This window comes from Chelon labrosus (genome assembly GCF_963514085.1).
Source record: "Chelon labrosus genome assembly, chromosome: 11".
Taxonomy (NCBI): domain Eukaryota; kingdom Metazoa; phylum Chordata; class Actinopteri; order Mugiliformes; family Mugilidae; genus Chelon; species Chelon labrosus.
The window spans coordinates 9664367-9683969 of NC_140344.1; the positions used below are offsets into that span (position 1 = coordinate 9664367).

General features: G+C 42.3%; 1 protein-coding gene across 4 annotated transcripts in view; it reads right to left on the reverse strand.

Moving 5' to 3' along the window:
• The window catches only part of kcnq1.2 (potassium voltage-gated channel, KQT-like subfamily, member 1.2), a 174287-nt gene that overhangs the window by 66532 nt on the left and 88152 nt on the right, over positions 1-19603 (reverse strand). Inside the window, exon 15 of one of the 4 annotated variants that reach the window (XM_084555082.1) lies at positions 4619-4988. The exons of 2 other annotated variants lie outside the window; for them this stretch is intronic. In XM_084555082.1, coding sequence (XP_084411208.1) covers positions 4940-4988 — 49 coding nt within the window. In that variant the 3' untranslated portion in view covers positions 4619-4939. Of the gene's footprint in view, positions 1-4618; positions 4989-14218; positions 14289-19603 lie in introns of those variants that run through there. One more of the 4 variants, XM_084555083.1, reaches the window with a different exon arrangement.

Consider the following 19603-nt stretch of genomic DNA (forward strand, 5'->3'; position numbering starts at 1 on the left):
AGCGCACTGGTATAACGTGATGGATGGAGCAAATGCACAGCATCTGCTGCTGCCGCCGCATTATTCCTGCTGACTCAGTGCAGACGTAGGAAACACTGATAAAGGCCCTCAGGATCTGTGTGTGTGGGTGTTTGCATGAGTGTGTGTTTACTCTGAAATGTGTATATAAGCATGGCAAAGCTCCTCCTGGCAAAATGTACAGAGCCTTGTCTATCTCAGAGTAAAATGATGACTGGGCATGTTGCTTTTGGAAAGCCCACTACGCTCTGCCATCTCCGCTGGTGTGCCCTCCCCAACTCCCAAAAACAAACTGTCACTCACAGCTTGCCACTGACCTCCAAATTTCCAAACTAAAACAGGCAAAAGAAATATACTTGGGATAACAATAACTTTACTAACATAATCACTGCGGGCGTTTTATTTGTCGACAAGGAATCCTTCACTGAATCTCCACTTCAAAGCACGAGACTGCGGGGAAAGCTGGAATAATTAAAAGGTTCCTTGCTGCCATTGTCATTGGTGCAGTGCAGTAAGCATCAACAATTTATACTTGGCAAGTATGTGCGTCCGCAAGTACATAGTGGTGAAATGGAAGGAGTTATGTAAGGTAGCCAGGGTTCTGAAAAAATGTCTTGTTTTCTGACCTTCAATTCAAGGCCTGCATGAACATATAACTCTTCTGGTACAATCACCAGCAAGAAAAATAAATAAATAAATAAATAAATAAAAAGATTTTTTATAGGAAAATAAACTTCTGATTTGACCAGATCATCATAGACATTTCTTTTTCCCCAATTCAAATACAACAGTCATTGGAGACGCTGGCCAGACTCCTTTAACTGGACCACAACTGAAGACCGTTCTTCTCGATTTCTTATCAGGACCCATTTGTAGGTCGCAACAAAAAACCCAACCATAACGTGGAGCAAGTGGTGTGTCACAGGGATTCATAGGCTCCCTTGACAGACCTGCAAGTCTTGCTGGACAAGTCACATACTGGTAAATACTACACAAGGACTTCCCCGGTTTACACAATGGGTGATTTAAGTCACCCATTACAAATTTTTGTGGTTCAAGCACAATCCCTCATAGCCGCTGCACTGTTTCTACTATAACTCCAGTTGCCATGTCAACATTAGCATTTGGGTTTACACCAGCGTAACAAATCATTGTGGGAATTCTCTAAGCAAATAAAAGAGTTGTAGAGCTTCAGAAAAGAGTTCAGGTTCAGAGATGCAGTGTGTCAAACATATCGTACCAGTTTTTTTGTTAACATAAAAAGCCCGCACGAGTGACTTACACTGTGGAGTCTCAATGTGAGGTGGTACTTTGAGGCCTTTGTTGAGGTTTGTGTTTTGAATCATGTTTCAAGACAGAAGACAAGCACTGTTGTACTTCGTCAGAAATACACTTGCTCCTCAACTCTGAGTGACAATTGCAATGTGTATCTGACAGTGGTCCTGTCTTTTGAGGATGACATTATGTCCACCCCTGATTTGCACACTAGCACAGCTATGCTATGGAGGTTCTTGCTATTTACCAAATACCCAACATTGCTATTTACGACCTATTTAAATACCCAACTCCACATCAGTATTTTAGAACTGAAGAAGAAGCTGCTTGGATGAGTGGCAAAACATCAACAACAGCCACAAATTCTGTTGCCCCTGTTTCAGCTTTTTTGGATATACCATGACCTGGGCGACTGAGAAGCTTCACAGATACACTATATTACCAAAAGTATTCGCTCACCCATTCAAATGATCAGAATCAGGTGTTCTAATCACTTGGCCTGGCCCCAGGTGTATAAATTCAAGCACTCAGGCATGCAGACTGTGAAACAAGACATTTGTGAAAGAATGGGCCGCTCTCAGGAGCTCAGTGAATTCCAGCGTGGAACTGTCATAGGATGCCACTTGTGCAACAAATCCAGTCGTGAAATTTCCTCGCTCCTAAATATTCCACAGTCAACTGTCAGCTCTATTATAACAAAATGGAAGCGTTTGGGAAAAACAGCAACTCAGCCACGAAGTGGTAGGCCACGTAAAGTGACGGAGAGGGGTCAGCGGATGCTGAAGCGCATAGTGCAAAGAGGTCGCCGACTTTCTGCACAGTCAATTGCTACAGAGCTACAAACTTCATGTGACCTTCAGATTAGCCCAAGTACAGTACGCAGAGAGCTTCATGGAATGGGTTTCCATGGCCGAGCAGCTGCAGCCAAGCCACACATCACCAAGTGCAATGCAAGGCGTCGGATGCAATGGTGTAAAGCACGCCGCCACTGGCCTCTAGAGCAGTGGAGACGCGTTCTCTGGAGTGATGAATCACGCTTTACCATCTGGCAATCTGATGGACAAGTCTGGGTTTGGAGGTTGCCAGGAGAACGGTACATTTCAGATTGCATTGTGCCAACTGTGAAATTTGGTGGAGGAGGAATTATGGTATGGGGTTGTTTTTCAGGAGCTGGGCTTGGCCCCTTAGTTCCAGTGAAAGGAACATTGAATGCTTCAGGATACCAAAACATTTTGGACAATTCCATGCTCCCAACCTTGTGGGAACAGTTTGGAGCGGGCCCCTTCCTCTTCCAACATGACTGTGCACCAGTGCACAAAGCAAGGTCCATAAAGACGTGGATGACAGAGTCTGGTGTGGATGAACTTGACTGGCCTGCACAGAGTCCTGACCTGAACCCGATAGAACACCTTTGGGATGAATTAGAGCGGAGACTGAGAGCCAGGCCTTCTCGACCAACATCAGTGTGTGACCTCACCAATGCGCTTTTGGAAGAATGGTCAAAAATTCCTATAAACACTCTCCTCAACCTTGTGGACAGTCTTCCCAGAAGAGTTGAAGCTGTAATAGCTGCAAAAGGTGGACCGACATCATATTGAATTCTATGAGTTAGGAATGGGATGGCACTTCAGTTCATAGAATGAGTAAAGGCAGGTGAGCGAATACTTTTGGTAATATAGTGTATATTCACCAAATCCTCGTCAAAAATGGTACAAAAGCATCAAAAGAAAGCTGAAAGCCTAAAACGAGTTGCTGCTTTTGTCACAGATCACAATTTAAAAATAACTTGATAAAACAACAAGTTAAAACCACAACTGCGGCTGCCATTCCCTGCATGAGCTCATTTCCAGCACCATCTGCACTATGGTGCTCTGCTACCTTGTGTTTGTTTTTAATACAATATTGGATCAAGTCAGTCGACAACAATGTATTTTAGATTTTCTACTGCTCTGACTTGTGCCATTTTCCACAGCATAAAACAGTGAGGTCAGCTCTTATTAGCGTTTCGTCATGGCAAAGTGACAGAAGAAAAAAAGGGTGATTTCTCATTCATGCTGAAAGATTTCTAAAATAATGAACATAGCATGATTTGTTAAATTATAAAAGCTCAGAATATGACCCAGTATGCGTGTGGGAGTGTAGTATCTAGAAGTAGAAGGCTGTGTTTAGTGTAGTTGGACAGAGTCCAGTCCAGGGAGGGAGGATATTTCATACATGAAATCCTCTCCATGCTGGAGGTGAGGTAGCTTGGAGCTGTCAAGAGTGGTGCTTGTCCACCTCTGCACGGTGCACACTGCTGCACAAGGGGAAACACGACTTCACTTTTTATTCCCACAAAAGATCATATGTGTAGTCCACACTCTTCTCACAAATAAGGGCACACATAGCCACACACAGAGGGCCTCAAACACAGGAAAAGAGAAACTCAGAATGAAAAGGGAGGGGGTGTAGTGGTGCACGAAAAGGGAAAGAGCGAGAGAAAGGGCAGTGGGAGAAAGAGTGCAAAATAAAGAGAGTGAAAGAAGGGCTTCACCAACAAAAGAAAAGTCAGTTACACACACAGAGCGAGAAGGGCAGGGAATAGAACTGAAAAACAAAAAATCAGCAAAAAAAGAGGAAGAGAGAGAGGAAAAAAACTCAGCCTTGGAGTGGGAGTGGTGAGAAGGAGAGGCAGCAGAGGAGAAGGTGGAGAGATAGAATAAGAAAAAAAGTGATATGGATAGAAAGAGAGAGAGCAGAGGAGGAGGAGGAGGAGGAGAGTGTCAGGGCTAGGGGTGATTAAGCCCGGGGTCTCCTCTCTGCAGAGACACGTGCGCAGACTTAATCAAGTCGACGCCAGCCAGCCACATTTCCACATTACTCCCTGGCCGCCTGCCTGACAGGTCCGAAAGAGGGAAGGGAAGAGGAGCTGAAGGAGTCCGCCCCGCGCACCCACCCACCCTCTCCTGCTTCTCCTCCTCTTCCACGACTCTCCAGGCCCTGAAGCGATGCCAGAACACATGTTAGCATCGGTGGAGGGAGTGGATGGGTGTAAGTAAGGGAGCAAAGAGCAGAAATACTACTGGCTCCGCTAAATGAAATGTTATGAGCTGCAGGAAGTGCCTCCCACCGAAATCTCAGAAGCTTTTTACAAAATACGTCATGATAACATACCTTCACTTTTATAGAGCCTGAGGAAGGCTATAAATGCTATATACATATGTTTAAAAATATTAGTGTCATTGCACTCTATTGATTGAAAGGGTTCATACACTTTTTTTTTTTTTTTCTTACATTTTTGATAGTTTCTGCTGTATTCTGTTGTAATCCTGTGTGGTAATTTTTGAACTGCTGTCTTATTTCACATTAATTTCTGAGGAGATTTTGAGCATGACATGTATGAGTGTGATTATTTATTCATTTGAGTCACACAGAGGAGACATAATCTCTCTAACAGACACAAGTGACTACTCATACCGAAAAACAGACAGCACACACCCTTAACCTCTTTCAGTTTCACAGATAGTTATTTTTTATTCTTGACATACTGCCTCTTCCCTTTCTTTTCTCCCCCACTGCTCCTGTTTCACCCTTTCTTCTCTCCTCGTCAGAGGCCAACTGGATCTGGGTCCAAGGTGAGGTATAGCAATGTCATTTAATAAGCAGCTTAACTCCGGCACACACGCCACAGAGAACGGCCAGCACGGACTTCTACACTGGAAAAAAAAAAAAAAAAAGTCCAACTTTATAGTCTTTGATGTACTTGGCCCAAAGTGAAACAAAAGCTTTGCTTCAATATTTTTTTGCAGCGGAGCTCAGTGTCATTTGACAACAACAAGGCCTGCTTACAGCATTTCCAGTAATCTGGCTAGTTTCTAATCTCTTGGAGTGAAAGTCTCTGATAGAGATGGAGACAAAGAGACATTTGGTTCCACGCTGCTATTTCTGAACAACCACTGAGGTGTAATTTCGACGTATCAGTGAAACAAGGTCGAGCCTGTGCCAGTCTAATCTGCCTTAAAATTATACACAGGTGGTTTGATGATAAGGTTAGGAGGAGTAGACACGGTGTGTATCTGGGTATGTGTGAATAGGCCTGCACTCTCGTATATCTCCTGGCACCATATCAAGCGCAAAGCTCAGTCCTAAACATATGCATGTGTGCGTGCACGCAAACACACAAGGGGGCCTTGAGCGGTCTCTGACCTGTGAGTGAGGGCTAATTAAGTGGAGGGAGATGACAATGAACAAGGGCCTCCAATAGGCCAAGCCATCACTCAGACCTGCTGTAATGAACACCCACCTACAGGTGTGCTGATCCCTAGACGACTCTGCACACACACAAATACCTCCTGTAACTCAAACAGGGTTTCAGCTGTATATTATTATTGCACACACCCTTATGTTAACAATACATCACAACAAAGCAGTTTTTATGCTGATATAATAGGGCTGGGTTTTACAAAATCAATCATCTGAATCATATCTGTCTTCATTTGAAAGATGCAATATCAATTTTTAAAACACATGCCATTTCCTGCATCCTCTCACTGTGGTCTCCTTAGGTTCCACATGACTAGTCTCGCAAGATCGTGCAAAAAGATTAATCCACGTGTGAAGGAGCTCGAGGCCTGATGTATGGCAGCATTCTGGATTTAAAAAGTCTGACGACAGAGAAGAGCTGGGCAAAAGCAAAGCCATAGGCAAGATGTGTCAACCAATACTGCGGAAACACCACAACATCAGTTTTATGAGCATGTATGTATAACTAAATAAATACTTTTGAAACTGAAATATCTCTAAATGAATCAATATGTAACCGAATCAAAATGAGATGAAAAAAAAAAAAAAAAAAACCATACAGACATTTTAGAGTGATGCAGCAGCCATGGTTCTGTTTTACTGAGGATTGTCACAACTGCAGCACTAGCAGATTATTAGTGAGGAGTGAATAATAACCTTGCCAACATCATCACGTTGGGACATCAAGATCCATCAAACAAGAGTCACACATTGCTGTTAAGTGTCATAAATCTTTCTGCAGCAGAAAACCCACACAGCCTGGTCAGATATTTTCCACCAAGTGTTTTTCCTCCATTAGCAAGGTGGTGTCATCTGTCGTATGCTGCATTTTTAACTTGATTAAAGCTCTCAGGAAACCAAATCCACCCTATACGCCCGAATGTTTTCATTTCGCATTTCAATTCAGAATAATCTGCTGCTTGAATAATGTTACCAAAGCAGCCTTCATTTATGGCTGCTTAAATATATTTCCCTCACAGATTAAAACCAGGTTTCCCCCACTGACTTGCCTTTTCCATTTCCAATGAGTGATTAAACTTCACCATTTCATTTCCTACAAACGTGCCAGGTTAAGTGCCACGGCTAGGCCTCCAGCACAATTTCTGCCGGCCTTTTATGGGCTTAATTAACAGACCCTAATTGCTTCTGAAAAGAAATAAATATGGTAGCCAGCAGAGCGCATCCTACTGTTAACGGATTATTTCCTCTCTGAAAACAATAACAGAATGTTCTGGTTTGTTCCCCGGGGGCCTCTTAACGATTCGCAGCCTCAATATTTGTTACAGACTGATTTTAAATGTAGAAGTTGGTCTTCCTTGAGTCCTCCAGAGGTGAGTGTCTAACAGATGACACAGACAGGAGTGGAATGAGCGCTCATTCGTACAGAAATGTAATATTTTCCCATGTCACAGAAGTCATTCATAAAATTATGCTTGGAAAAACACTACAGAAACATGAAAGTCTCTCCAACTCTGATGAGCTTGAAGTTCACACAATCCCAACTGGCGCGCTTACCATTCTGCGTGTAATGAGAAAGACCTCTAGCCAAAGAAAAGGCAGCTCGTTCAAAAGAACATGTTTTTCTTCTCCCCTTCTCTGGGCTTTCTAGTACACTGACGACAGGAAATGAGTCTCGACATCAAAGTCTGACGAGGAAGTGACTCTCTTCCCCTCCTCTGCGCGGAGCTGTCCACTACACCTGACACACAGTGGGAACACACACATATGTGCATGTACAAATACACCGTTTCCATCCTCTCATGTATACCCCAACTATGGTGTAATGGCAGGTCGGGGGCCACAAACACCTAAAGATTTCTCAAAGGCACCGGAGAGGAGCCATTGAAAGGTTTATATGGTGGGAGAGTTTGCATTTGTGGGGGAGGCTCATCCCGTGGTGGAATGCAAATATTTAGCCTGCCCCGGTATAAAATGAAAATTACACAGTACAACAGGAATACCTGTGCAGCTACCCAGGTGACCGCCAGCCTGGCTCCATCCTCCAGCATGTAAATATAGTAATTACCCACAAGCCTCATGGGCACAAGGGGGAGTCAGTAAAGGTGTCTTATTGGCTGTTACTGGACAATGAAACATGACAAAAAATGAACTTGCCCTGGCAGCTTGTAGCAGGGCTGCGTCTGACATAACTAGTCAGGAAGGCCATGAGAATGTTTCTCTGAGATTTAGGGTAGACGTAAATATTTGTTGCTTTGTGATAACGAGCTGGAGACTTATTTGAGTGAGTGAGACACAACAGCCAAGAGGCAGGACAATAATGCTTCGGGAAAGTACTAAGTTCACACTCTTAGAAGAGAGCGTGAGTGTGTTCGCGTGTGTGTGAAGGAGTGGGAAGAGAGGGGTCGCACGGGTTCACTGTTGAGATTTTCAAGCAACTGCCCTGACCCCTGTGTCTCTGAGACATGCTCATACATCCCTCCATCTGCTAATGTAACCTAGCTGAGAAAAAAAAAGGCCTCTGGCCATGCAGACACAAACACCTCTGCTGTTTACATAGTGAACTCTGATGTTGTGTACATTGAGCAGAGGTGCATGTGTGAGTGAACAGGAGAGTGGAAAATGAGCAGGAAACTTAAAAACAAAGTGGCAGATATAGAAAATGAAGTGAGAAAATAAAAAAGAATACGAGTGGAAGGAGCTATGGATTGACAGAAACACAGCGAGAGGATGGGGAAAGGAAAAAGAGGGACAGTGCCCCCTACAGAGAGGACAGAGAAGTCTAAGAGTAATGACCTTGACAATGAATGATAGCGACAGAAGAAAAAAATAGAGAGAAAAAAGCAGAAAGAGTTCCGTATTTTGTGTCTGATGCAATGCCACACAGAAGTTACTCTATCAACATGGGTTAAATAAATAAAAAAGTATCAAGTTGAAGATGTACTTTCATGAAATGACAGGCAAGTTGATGTGGAAGCTTAATAATTGTTCCTTTTTGCTGAAGGATTTGCATCATGCAAATTAAATATTTAACCTAGAAAGGCTTTCTTTTGCACTTTTCTTATGTATCCAGAAAGGGAATATGAAGTCTGTGCGTGCTTATGTGAGGAAGTTTCCGTGTGTCCACATGTGTCTTCTCCTCATGTGTGCATTTGTGTATTTATGTGACTTATGCGCATGTCTCAGTGCTCGCTGTCAGCATGTGTAAGGCTGCGAGTGTTTCAATGGATTTTCCAGAGGCCTACGATACCAGTGCCATGTGTGAGAGGTTCTTTCCCTCGTATATTGCCCATGACACCCGTCCCCCCTCGCTACCCAGCATGGCAGCCAGCAGCACCTGTTGTAACATAGATACACCTGCAGCAATAAAACCACAGAGGAAAACAGGATGGAATATCTTCATAACAGAGCACAAAAGAAAAGATAATTGCTCTACAAAGAGTATGCACACTATGTTTCTTGGCCTGTTTTAATCACATTAATGCTATACGTTTGGATGTCTTTTTGGTGTAAAAAAAAATATAAGGATTTTTCCTTGGGACATGAAAGCAATTACATGAAGCAGAGATATGTTGTAGCCGATAGTACACTAAAATAAAGAGAGAACTAACTGTTTTGGTTTTCAATGACTAAAACAACAAACAGGCCTAAAAATTATACACTATACACACAGTGGTGCTGCGCAGCCTCCCTGCTCCTCTTGCCAGCATAAATCTAAACCTCAGAGTTTGCTTTATTCTGGACTCCTTGGAGTTTTGGGCCTGGCATTTGTCTTTGTAGAGAACTCTTCTCTGAAGTCAGTGGAGGTGAAATGGCTATGGAAGTGGTTCATTTTCTCTCCTCTTCCCATCTTGTGAGAGAAACAGCCATGGATGGGACCGATGATATCTTGTCTGACCTGGAACCTGGAGGATTTGGTCAGTCAGAACGAGTTTGGGGTGTATTGAATCTCTGCAGAATGACGATCAAAACCTTGCAGACAAAAATGAACCTTTTCAGCAGCTCCATCATGTTAGTAGAGCCGGTTCAGTGAAGCTCGCATGTGTGTCTGAGGTGATGGCTATCACACATTCTTTTACACAAGGAATTGACATGTTCTGTGTGATCCGATCACAACTGGGCATCTTAAATGCAGCTACGACAGACGCATTACAGACGCATGTGAGATCTGATCGCTCAGACCACATTTGGAGGTGGTCCGGGACGCATTGACGCATCTGACTCTCACATTCTTTTAGTAGTGTGAACGCACAACACACCCTGGCCACATTGAAGGACTGCCTGCTCAGCTGACGTCCTCTGCACAAGCTATGTTTTGTCTCATTCATTTTGCACAACAACTTGTTCATTCTGTTTTGAAAGCCTGGAAATACTTATCACAAATCAAATTATACCAAAACAAAAAAGGTAGTCTGTCTCCTGTATTAGCCGTGTGGTAATATTGATGTTGTTGTGTGGATTTCTTGAATAATGAAAGTCAGGCCCAGAGATACTGAAATAAATAAATAGTAGGCATTGGACAACACAAACTGTGTCTACATTTAGTTTCATATCGGCACAGGTTGAACACACGGCAAACACACAACAAAAACTGCTGTTCATGGTTCTGAAACGGTGAGACATTGCGTTGAAACACAATTTTCTACTGCAAAACAAATGGTGTAGGTGTTTATTTGCATATAGAGTGGGGAACTGAGATCTTATCACAAGTGTTTGCTTGAGTTCCATGTGGAGACTAAAGTTAATGCCTGGCGTGAACATCTGTATTTAGAGCTGCCCACTGATTGGATCACCAAGGACGCATGTTAATGACAACAGTGAACAGGGCCCATGAGCCTAAAGTCACTATTAACTTACTGATGTTTTATGTTGATATTCACCATCTTCTAGCTATATTTGCCACCGAAACCGAAGTACATATTTTCCCTCTGTTTTGGAGCCTTCGTTATGGTTAACGTGCATGTTCGCCTTTTACATGAGATACTTGTGTTAAGATCACATTCACACCCTCCAACATGTTGGTTTCATTCTGTGTGCATAAAAAAGCAGTGCACTAAATTTGGCTACGCTGGCAGTCGACGACTTTAATTAATTCCCAGTAAATCTTGTATGTGCACCCAAACATAGCTGTCAATTAAGTGAATGAGTGGGCTGATACCGAGCAACACTGTAAAAAGACCATAGAAGAAACCCAGCAGTCAAACGATCAACCGCACTGCACTGTGACTAAATAGCTTGTAAACCACACCCACACTTTGACGGCCATGCGTCACGCGTGCCTCGAAGCAATTAAAACGTATATGAAGAAATAGGAAAAAACGGGAAAGAAATCCCACAGCTGCTCAGATGGGCTGATGTTTTGGGATCTTTTTAGAAGCGTTCATTAATGGAAAAGCAATAGGAAGATAGCTGTCAGGTTCAGTGGTAAGGGTGGATGTTTATTTGATTTTGTCACACTGACGGGATGGGTGACAGGTGCTGAAAATTGGTCCAAGTGTGGACACTGGATGATGGTTTGCAGATGATGGCTTCTTTTTCCAGAACCCCTAGCAACTGGACTGAGCCCAGTTGGCTTACTGAAAGCAGTAACCAGACTGTTTCTCTCACTCTCAGGTTATTTCTTTCTCTCTCCTTTTCCATCTCTCTCTCTCTCTCTTTCTCTCTTTCTCTCCCTTCCCCCTCCACTCCAACCCTGCCTCCTGCTTCTTTGGAAAGGCCTAGTGGGACTCAGAGCTGGAAAGGAAAATACGGGCTTAGGAAAAAAAAACTTGTTGCTGCTCACTTTTACTGATCTGATCTAGGATCACATTCAAAGCCTCCCAAACATCTGGGCCAAAGTAATATTATACTATCAGACCTTGTGTCATTGATAAATTGGAACAACTTCTGTCATGTATTTCTTCCACTGGGGAGAGAAGAGAAAAATACAATCCCACCCTTACAAGGCGTATAATGTGTAATAGTACGGTATGGGTTTCTGCGTGTGTCTTCTGTTTAATGCAAGGATACATGTCACAATGAACTCGGCATGGAACCTCCTGTGTGTGCACGTGCATTAGTGTGTGTTCGTGTAAGTGTGTGTGTGTGTGTGTGTGATGCCTTCCCAGAGCTCTGCAATTCCTCTATTATGACCAGTCAGCCAGTCAGTTAGTCATTAGGAGCCGAGTTGTCACTAGTGGGCCTGAAGGTCATTTATCACTTAACAACCTCACAGGACAGCAACAGAGTAGCTCCAAACTTGCCAAACACACACACAAACAGACTATAGCTACAATCTGAAAAGGGCATCAGGAGGTTTATATATGCAAGGCAACCGGAGATTTATGCATGAATGAAGATAGACATAAACAAATGCTGGCACACACTAATACATCATGTGCATGCTAATTCATTCAAGAGAACTAACATGTTGCAGGTTTCTGTCCCTTCCTTGTAATTTTTTTATTGTCCATGTAACAATATTCACCACATCATAAAAGGTCTTTTACAGGGCCCAGGCTCATCAGTGGGGGGAGTGGGTACAAAGAACAACTTTTATATCCAATATCACCATGCTGCTCAGGGGCCCTTTTTATGATAATTCACCACACATGAGCGTAGATTTCTGCTTTAAAGCAATTAAACTGTTTCATTTGCCTGCCAGTCATGTTCTTGCATCCCTGTCAACAATAACATCACTGCAGGGGGGGAGGATGTATTGTCAAAAGATAGTAAGCTATGTCTAGTGCTCAAAAGTCTTCCCCAACTTTTTGAAACAAAATTGCATGTGTGTATTTGTGTGCTATATGACACCACTCTCGGGCCTATGACCCAGTTAACCTGCAGTTTAAAAGCAAAAAGTACAATATTATCCGATTCTTCCCCATGGTACAAACTCTATCTGAGCTACAATTCAATAAAAAAACACCTTAATTCACTTCCTTTTCATTGTGGTCGATTGTGAAGCCTTGGCAGAAACTTAACATAATATCAGTTTGAAAGTTCCCTCTGCGTGACTGGGGCTGGTGGGAGCTGAGATTTGAACCGAATATCACAAGTCCCTGATTTAATCTCATAATAGTCGGCTTTAATGTCCAAATGCAAGACATATGTGGCTTCGCTTTGGTTCGCTCACTCAGGCCACGTAGTACAATCTCCCAGGGCAAGACCCAGGAAAGGGAATTTGCATTGGAACTGAAGCGTTCATGCTAGTTTAGTTTGATGCTAATTATCCGAGACATTATAAGCACCCTTTGGTAAGTAGATTTAGAAGCGCTGTTGTCGAAGATAGACATTTAGAGAAATATATCTCCCTCAAATGCTTGACATTTAGATAAGAAAACATTGAAAGGTCACGAAAAACATGAAAGTAAATCATTTAGGAAGAGTTTACATCAATATAGCGCTAAATGAAATGGATACAAACATGAGTGCAGTGCACTTTTGGGCTTCATCCAAATGAACTGCTCTAAAACAAACTCTCCGTCATAAGTGCATCTCTATCACTTTGCCTCTCACGTCCCCGTCCCCCGCTCCACACACACACGCACACACACACTCACATTATGTACATACACTGAAGCTCAGCAGCAGTGGGAGTGTTGTGACTGAGATAGGAAGAACAGGGATTTGTTTAAAGCAACAAGCCCAGGGGGGCCTCAGTTCACTCAGACAATGATATGGATCCTTCTCTCATGAGGCCCACGATGCACTGACCTCTATGGGATTATATTCTACTATTTTGTTATGTTCAGCATCATGTCATGTTTCTGTCATTGCCGAACAAAATGTGCTTTATCGTGTTATAAATATTATATTAGTAGAATATCAGAGACAGATTGTTTTTTAAAGCAACAACAGTGAGTCACTGAGAGGGATGACTTAAGAAAATAAACTAAATATGCAGTAATCTAAGTGTATGTACAGCGTTCTGTCCAGGGAAGTCTTCAGCATGTAACACTCTCTGCCCTGGTCTAGCCAAAATAAGCCTTAGATAAATTACAGATTATCCAAAATGAAACAGCACATGAGCGAGCCAAGTCAGGAAGGAAAGCAGAACATTTCTTCTGTTTTTGAGTCCTTTCATTGCCTGCCTGTTTGTCTTTGAATAGACTTTAAGATCCGTCACAGACAGATTAGCACCTACTTACGTTTCTGAAAATTGTGTAAAGCATGTCCTTTTTAGATCCCTCTGTTCCTGTGAGACTGGCCTGTTAGTTGTTCATCAGACCACAACTACAAAACCTAGAAAATATGCCAGAGGAGACAAAACCTCAGGCATCTCTGTTCAGGTTTGAATTTATTCTTTAATTTTGTTTTATTTACAGTATGTATTTATTGATTCCATGTTCTTGCACTGCATTACTGTGGATTAAATTGTTTAATAATCTTCATTTCAGTTATTTAAAGTCCTTAATAGTCATTTTTGATGATATGGTAACTATACAGTATAAAGATCATCTGCAGTGTCACAGCATAACAGACTCAGTTTGTCATTGCCTCTTCTCTGGGGGGGATTATCCAGTGATAACATTGTGGCACGGTCGCAGCCAGCAGCGATCCCCTTGACCTAACTGTGTGGTTTTGCACAGCGTGTGACCGGATGGATTCCTTTTTGTCCCCATGCAGGAATGAGGCAGAAAGCGGTATGGGAATGAGAAGGGGAAGTTGGGATTTCAGGTCCACATCTACTGTTCCACTTCACCGGTTGTGGGAGAGTTATTGTAGTTATGACCTGCAGCAGCTATCAGCTCTGCCTGAAACTGGCGAGGGCTTGTCTGGAAGGACAAACAATGTACTGTAGATGCTAGTGACAACAAATGTTGATGATTAAAATTATGATATTTGCAGGCTATATTCAAATGCCAACAACTACGGAATAACATCTAAACAGCTAAAAGTACAGACTGAAATTCAGATTTGTTCTTAGACATGCTAAAATTCTAAATTCCTGCACATTACAATATGATCACAGATTTCACAGATGATCCAGACAGTCCACAGTGTGGAGAATAAGTCATCATGCCAGACGCAGGTTAAAATAATCTCTGATTTCAGTATGTTCCAAGCTGAACCTAAATGCCAAGTCAACACTAACAAAGATTCCTGAGAAAACAATACATGAAACAATGAGATTTAATATTTAATAAAGCCAAATAGGCAAACACAGACCACGCACCCTCTCTACATGACATGACAAGCCAAGGCACTTATTAGACATCAGAATTAAAACATAGTATCACTAATATGTTTTTTTTTTTGTTAAATCCACGCAAAATGTTAGTAGAGGAAAAGGCTTTCGGTGTAAGACCTGAGAAGCTCAATAATGCAATCTATAAATGACAGTGCACATTGATAAGCCACAACATTAAAACCACTGACAGGTGAAGTAAATAACATTGACCATCTTGTGACAATTCAATGTTATGCTTGGAAACTTTTGGACCTGGCATTCATGTGGATGTTACTAGATCCCAAACTGATCAAGTATCTGTGGGATGATCCACAGAGGCCCCTCCCCTCAACCCATAGGACCCAAAGGCCCCCACTAACAACATTCTGTTGCCAGACACCACAGGACACCCTCAGAAGGTCCATGTCCAATCTCTGATGAGTCAGAGCTGTTTTGGAGGCACAAGGGATACCTACAGCTCTGGAAAAAATTAAGAGACCACTCCCACAAATGTTTCTTAAATCAGCATCTCTACATCTATGGCAGCCAGTCCATTCCAGTGTTTGTTCGATTCCAACACAAGCCTCCTCATTCTACTTACTGAGACACTGATCAGGTGATCACCTGAACCAAATCTTATTTTATGAGTAAGATTATAAAAAACCACTTAAGTGATTAAAGATTGAGATTATCCCACCAATAATGATTTCTAAACTCTTCCTAAGTTAAAATATTAGTGTTGTGTTGTTTAAGAAATCTTTGCATTATTCGAGGTTTGAAAACACTGCATCTTTTTTGTTATTTTGACCAGTTGTCATTTTCTGCCAATAAATGCTCTAAATGGCAACATTTTAATTTCAAATTTGAGAGAAATGTTGTCAGCACTTTATAGAATGAAACAAAAATGTTCATTTTAATAAATACATAGCAAAACTGATCATTTTGCAGTGGTCTCTTATTTTTTTCCAGAGCTGTATATAATATTAGTCAGGTGGTCATAATGTTATGTCTAACTGGTGTATGTAGATTGCCAATCACAAAACACCATGATTGCATTAATGCATGTATGACCTTTTACACAGTAAGACAGGCAAACAAAGTGCACTTTTGTAACAGGACAGTGGTTAGTGGACTTTAAGCCATGGGACTAGGATTTGTCTCCCATGTGAGGCCATTTTTTCACATAGGTATCCATTATTTATTTAGTTTTTTATTATTACTTTAGTTTTCAGTAAATGTTTGGATCAAAAGTACTTAAGGTTTAAACGAATATCATGGTTTTGATTAAAAGACACCACTTCACAATGTTGAACACAAGCTGCAAGGCAAACTTGCTACTATGGTGATGCATCACGCTCCAGCTGGGAGATTTTACATACGCTTAATTCACGGGAACACATGGGTGCATAGCTACATAAACACTGGTGGTTTCAATTGCTCTAAAAAATATCTACTACTGCCATGGGGTTGCTCTAATAATGCTCATTCTTTGTGGAGCACTAGTCCTTGGAGAGGATTACGATTTACGCACGCACACACACACACACACACACACACACACACAGAATTTCAGGTGCCCTTTCCCCAGGAATGGGCACGCTGTCTTTCACTGAACTGGAGCAAGGACATTCATAAAGGATCTGGTCTCATGATGAACAGTAGAAGTTTGAACTGGCAGCCAAGAGCCACTGACTGCACTTCCTGCCTCTGTGCATGTGTTTTGTTAGGTGCTTTTTCTAATTATACTTTATGTAAACCTCTGTAGTACATTGTGTAGTGCATGTGTGCAAGTGTTTTTGTGCATGAAAAGCATGTCTGTGTGTGCATTCTGGTTTTGTAGAAGAGTTCACATGAGGCTGGAGGGGCCCTGAAAATGCCAGTGCGTCTAAGTGGGAAAACCCCAGCACAATGGGCAATGGGACCTGTGCCTGGCCTTCAGACTGGCTATTTGCCACCACTAACAGAGCAATAAGTGTGTGTGAGTGTGTATATGAGGAACGAGTAATTATTTTACTGCCAGTGGTCAAAGGTAAAAATCTGTTTTTTCATACACATCCCTTTTTGATAACGATCCCCATTCTGATATGCTATGTTTATTTAATCAGAGCACTTCTGTGTGTTTTATCTACTGCCCTGCCAACAAAAGAAAACAAAAAAACGATTAAATTAAAATCAAAATTAAAATTAAATGAAACATAATAGCCTGCACTGGAATGACAATAGCTGAACACGATTTCAATAATTTTGCATTATCTTGTGAACCTACCAACAGGTGCACGGATACATGTAAATGCATGCAAATGACAACTGGCACAATCTGAGCTCTGGTGTACAACAAGCCCTTGCTCATTCTTAAGTTACTAACTGCTGCGGATATGAAGGTAAAGATAAAAGATAAAACAGCAGTGATTTACATGTCAAACCGCTGTTGCCTTAACAACAGATGGTGGCAATATGGGCTGGTCACAGTAACACAGTGCCAACTGTGCGTGAGATGGACTGCATGCTCTCTGAGCTTTAACGTCACTGGTGTTTACCGTGTGTGTGTGTGTGTGGTCTACTCATGTGTTGTCAGTGTGTGCCTATCACAGGACACCTGCAGCGACGACGATAGGCTCGACCCCCTCATTTGGGGCCTTGCCGGGTGTGTGTGTGTGTATCTGTGTGCCTCCTTGGTACAACACACGCTCAGCTTAACAGATGTCTACCTGTCCATCTCATTAGGTGAGGCCACAAATATGTGCTAGTTTCAACCCATCCCCACTTGGGTTGTTATGACACAGCCTGTTACTGTAAGTCAGATTGAGCTAAAGTAAACAGCAGTGCCCTGTCCTGTCTCGAGGATTCACAGCACACCGCTTGAGGGGGGAAAAAAAGAGTACATTGCACAACTGCACTTCAGCAGTTATGAATTTATGAATTATAAATCAGAGTGAAAATGTAGATTTATTTTTAGTGATTGTGACTTAGATTATGCAACCTGCTTTCATAGTAAACATCTAAAGTATACACCAATCAGGCATAACATTATGACTAATATTGTGTAGTATTGTCTCCCTTCTGCCTCCAAAAACAGTTGTGACTCATCAGAGAATGGACATGGACCTTCTGAGGGTGTCCTGTGGTGTCTGGTAACAGAATGTTGTTAGTGGGGGCCTTTGGGTCCTATGGGTTGAGGGGAGGGGCCTCTGTGGGGCCAGGTCAACACCTCGTGCTGCTTTTCATGTTTTTTGAGTTGTTCCTAAACCGTTTTAGTGTGTGTGTCCGTGTCAGGCTGCATCCTGCTGGGGATGGCTGCTGCCATCAAGGAGTGTCTTTGCTATACTTTAATAATGCATATACCAGTATGAATATACTCACCACCAATAGCTTGAAAGAGCTGATTTTCCAGTCATGACATCAGGCCAAGAGACTATTCTGACCTTGTGTGGCGTGTTAATAGCAGCACAGTGGCCCCGAAGTTACAGATGCTGTGTTTGTGATAAGTAAGTCGGTGGTTTAAATCAAAAGAAAGGCGCAATTTGTGTGGGGGGAAAGTGAATGAGTAACACTTTCCCTCCTTCAGGCAAGGTGCTTTGCCTGCAGCTGCTCCAGTTGAGTTAAGTAGTGGCAAACAGTGTAACTGCTGTGGTTATACTGGGCAGCTTCTTAAGTGTGAATGTGTGTCACAGAATGAATGAGAAGAGCATATGTTCTCAGTCAGAGCGCCCCGCGTTGAGGTTTAAAAATGAAAAACAACATTTTCTTGGGATTAAAGACTAAAACCTGCCATTAAAAGAAATTTGAGTAAATGGTGGACGCAAGGTCTGAAATGGTTGTACTTACGTTTTCTTTTAACTAGCTAATGCAACAAGAGCCTCAATCAAAGAGGCTTTGATATAATATTAATGAGGATCATGACTCACATGGTTCACTGTCTCTGGCTCCCAGCTGTTTGTGCGTGCATATGTGTGCATGCATTTTTGAGTGTGTGTGCTAATGTGTGCAGTAAGTGTGTGTGCGCCTATTCTGACTGGTACTATTTGCCTCCCTGTTTTCCTCCCTTCCAAAAGATTAATCACCCAGATGTTTCCTTGTTTTGCTGTTGGCTCTTTCTCACATTATATATCAAACAGAAACATCTCTCTCTCTCTCTCTCTCTCTCTCTCTCTCTCTCCCCCTCTCTTTCTCTCTCTCTCTCTCTCTCTCTCTCTTAACCTCCCCAGCCATAAGGCAATGTGTTTTTTGTTAATGGTCATGTAGTGAGTGGAGGCAGACCAGCAAGAGTAGGATTTCTTTTCCACTTGCAGTTTGATTTCAAACAGACACGTCTAATTAAATTACAGTGCATTTGGGAAGATTTGTCCTTTTCAAGAAGTTGGAGTGCACAGCAGACTGTCACTTCTGTACTGCGCGTGCTCCGCTTTTGCAAAAACAAGCCCTAATTTCCAGCATCTGCTACACAGGTGTCTGATTATGTGTATTGATTGGCTGTTAAATGAAGATGGCTGGCAGCTGAGACATCAATCTCAATTGCACGCACTGTATATTGGGCACAGTGTACTTCTGTACACACTGTGGCATGCATTCTCCCGACATCTTAAGCATGCTAAATGATGAGTTACATTTTTTTTCCACTAGTCTCAATATGGTATTTGGGTGTCCATGTGTGTGGATTCAAAGTGATAGTGGTCCCTGTAATCAAAAGTCCCGCTCTTCCTGTCCCTCCTTCCAACAGCATAGCATCGGAAAAACATCTGAGACATAAAAGACACAATCCACAGTCCTAGTTCTACATTTTAAAGCTCAGTTGGAGCTAGATGAGGTTTCCGTCTCAGTTACAAAACTACATGTGACCTACATAAGACTACCCCCAGCCTCCACAAGGAAACACTGAAAACTGTAAATTTGTACTGAATTTTGGAATATGCTTGCTGATGG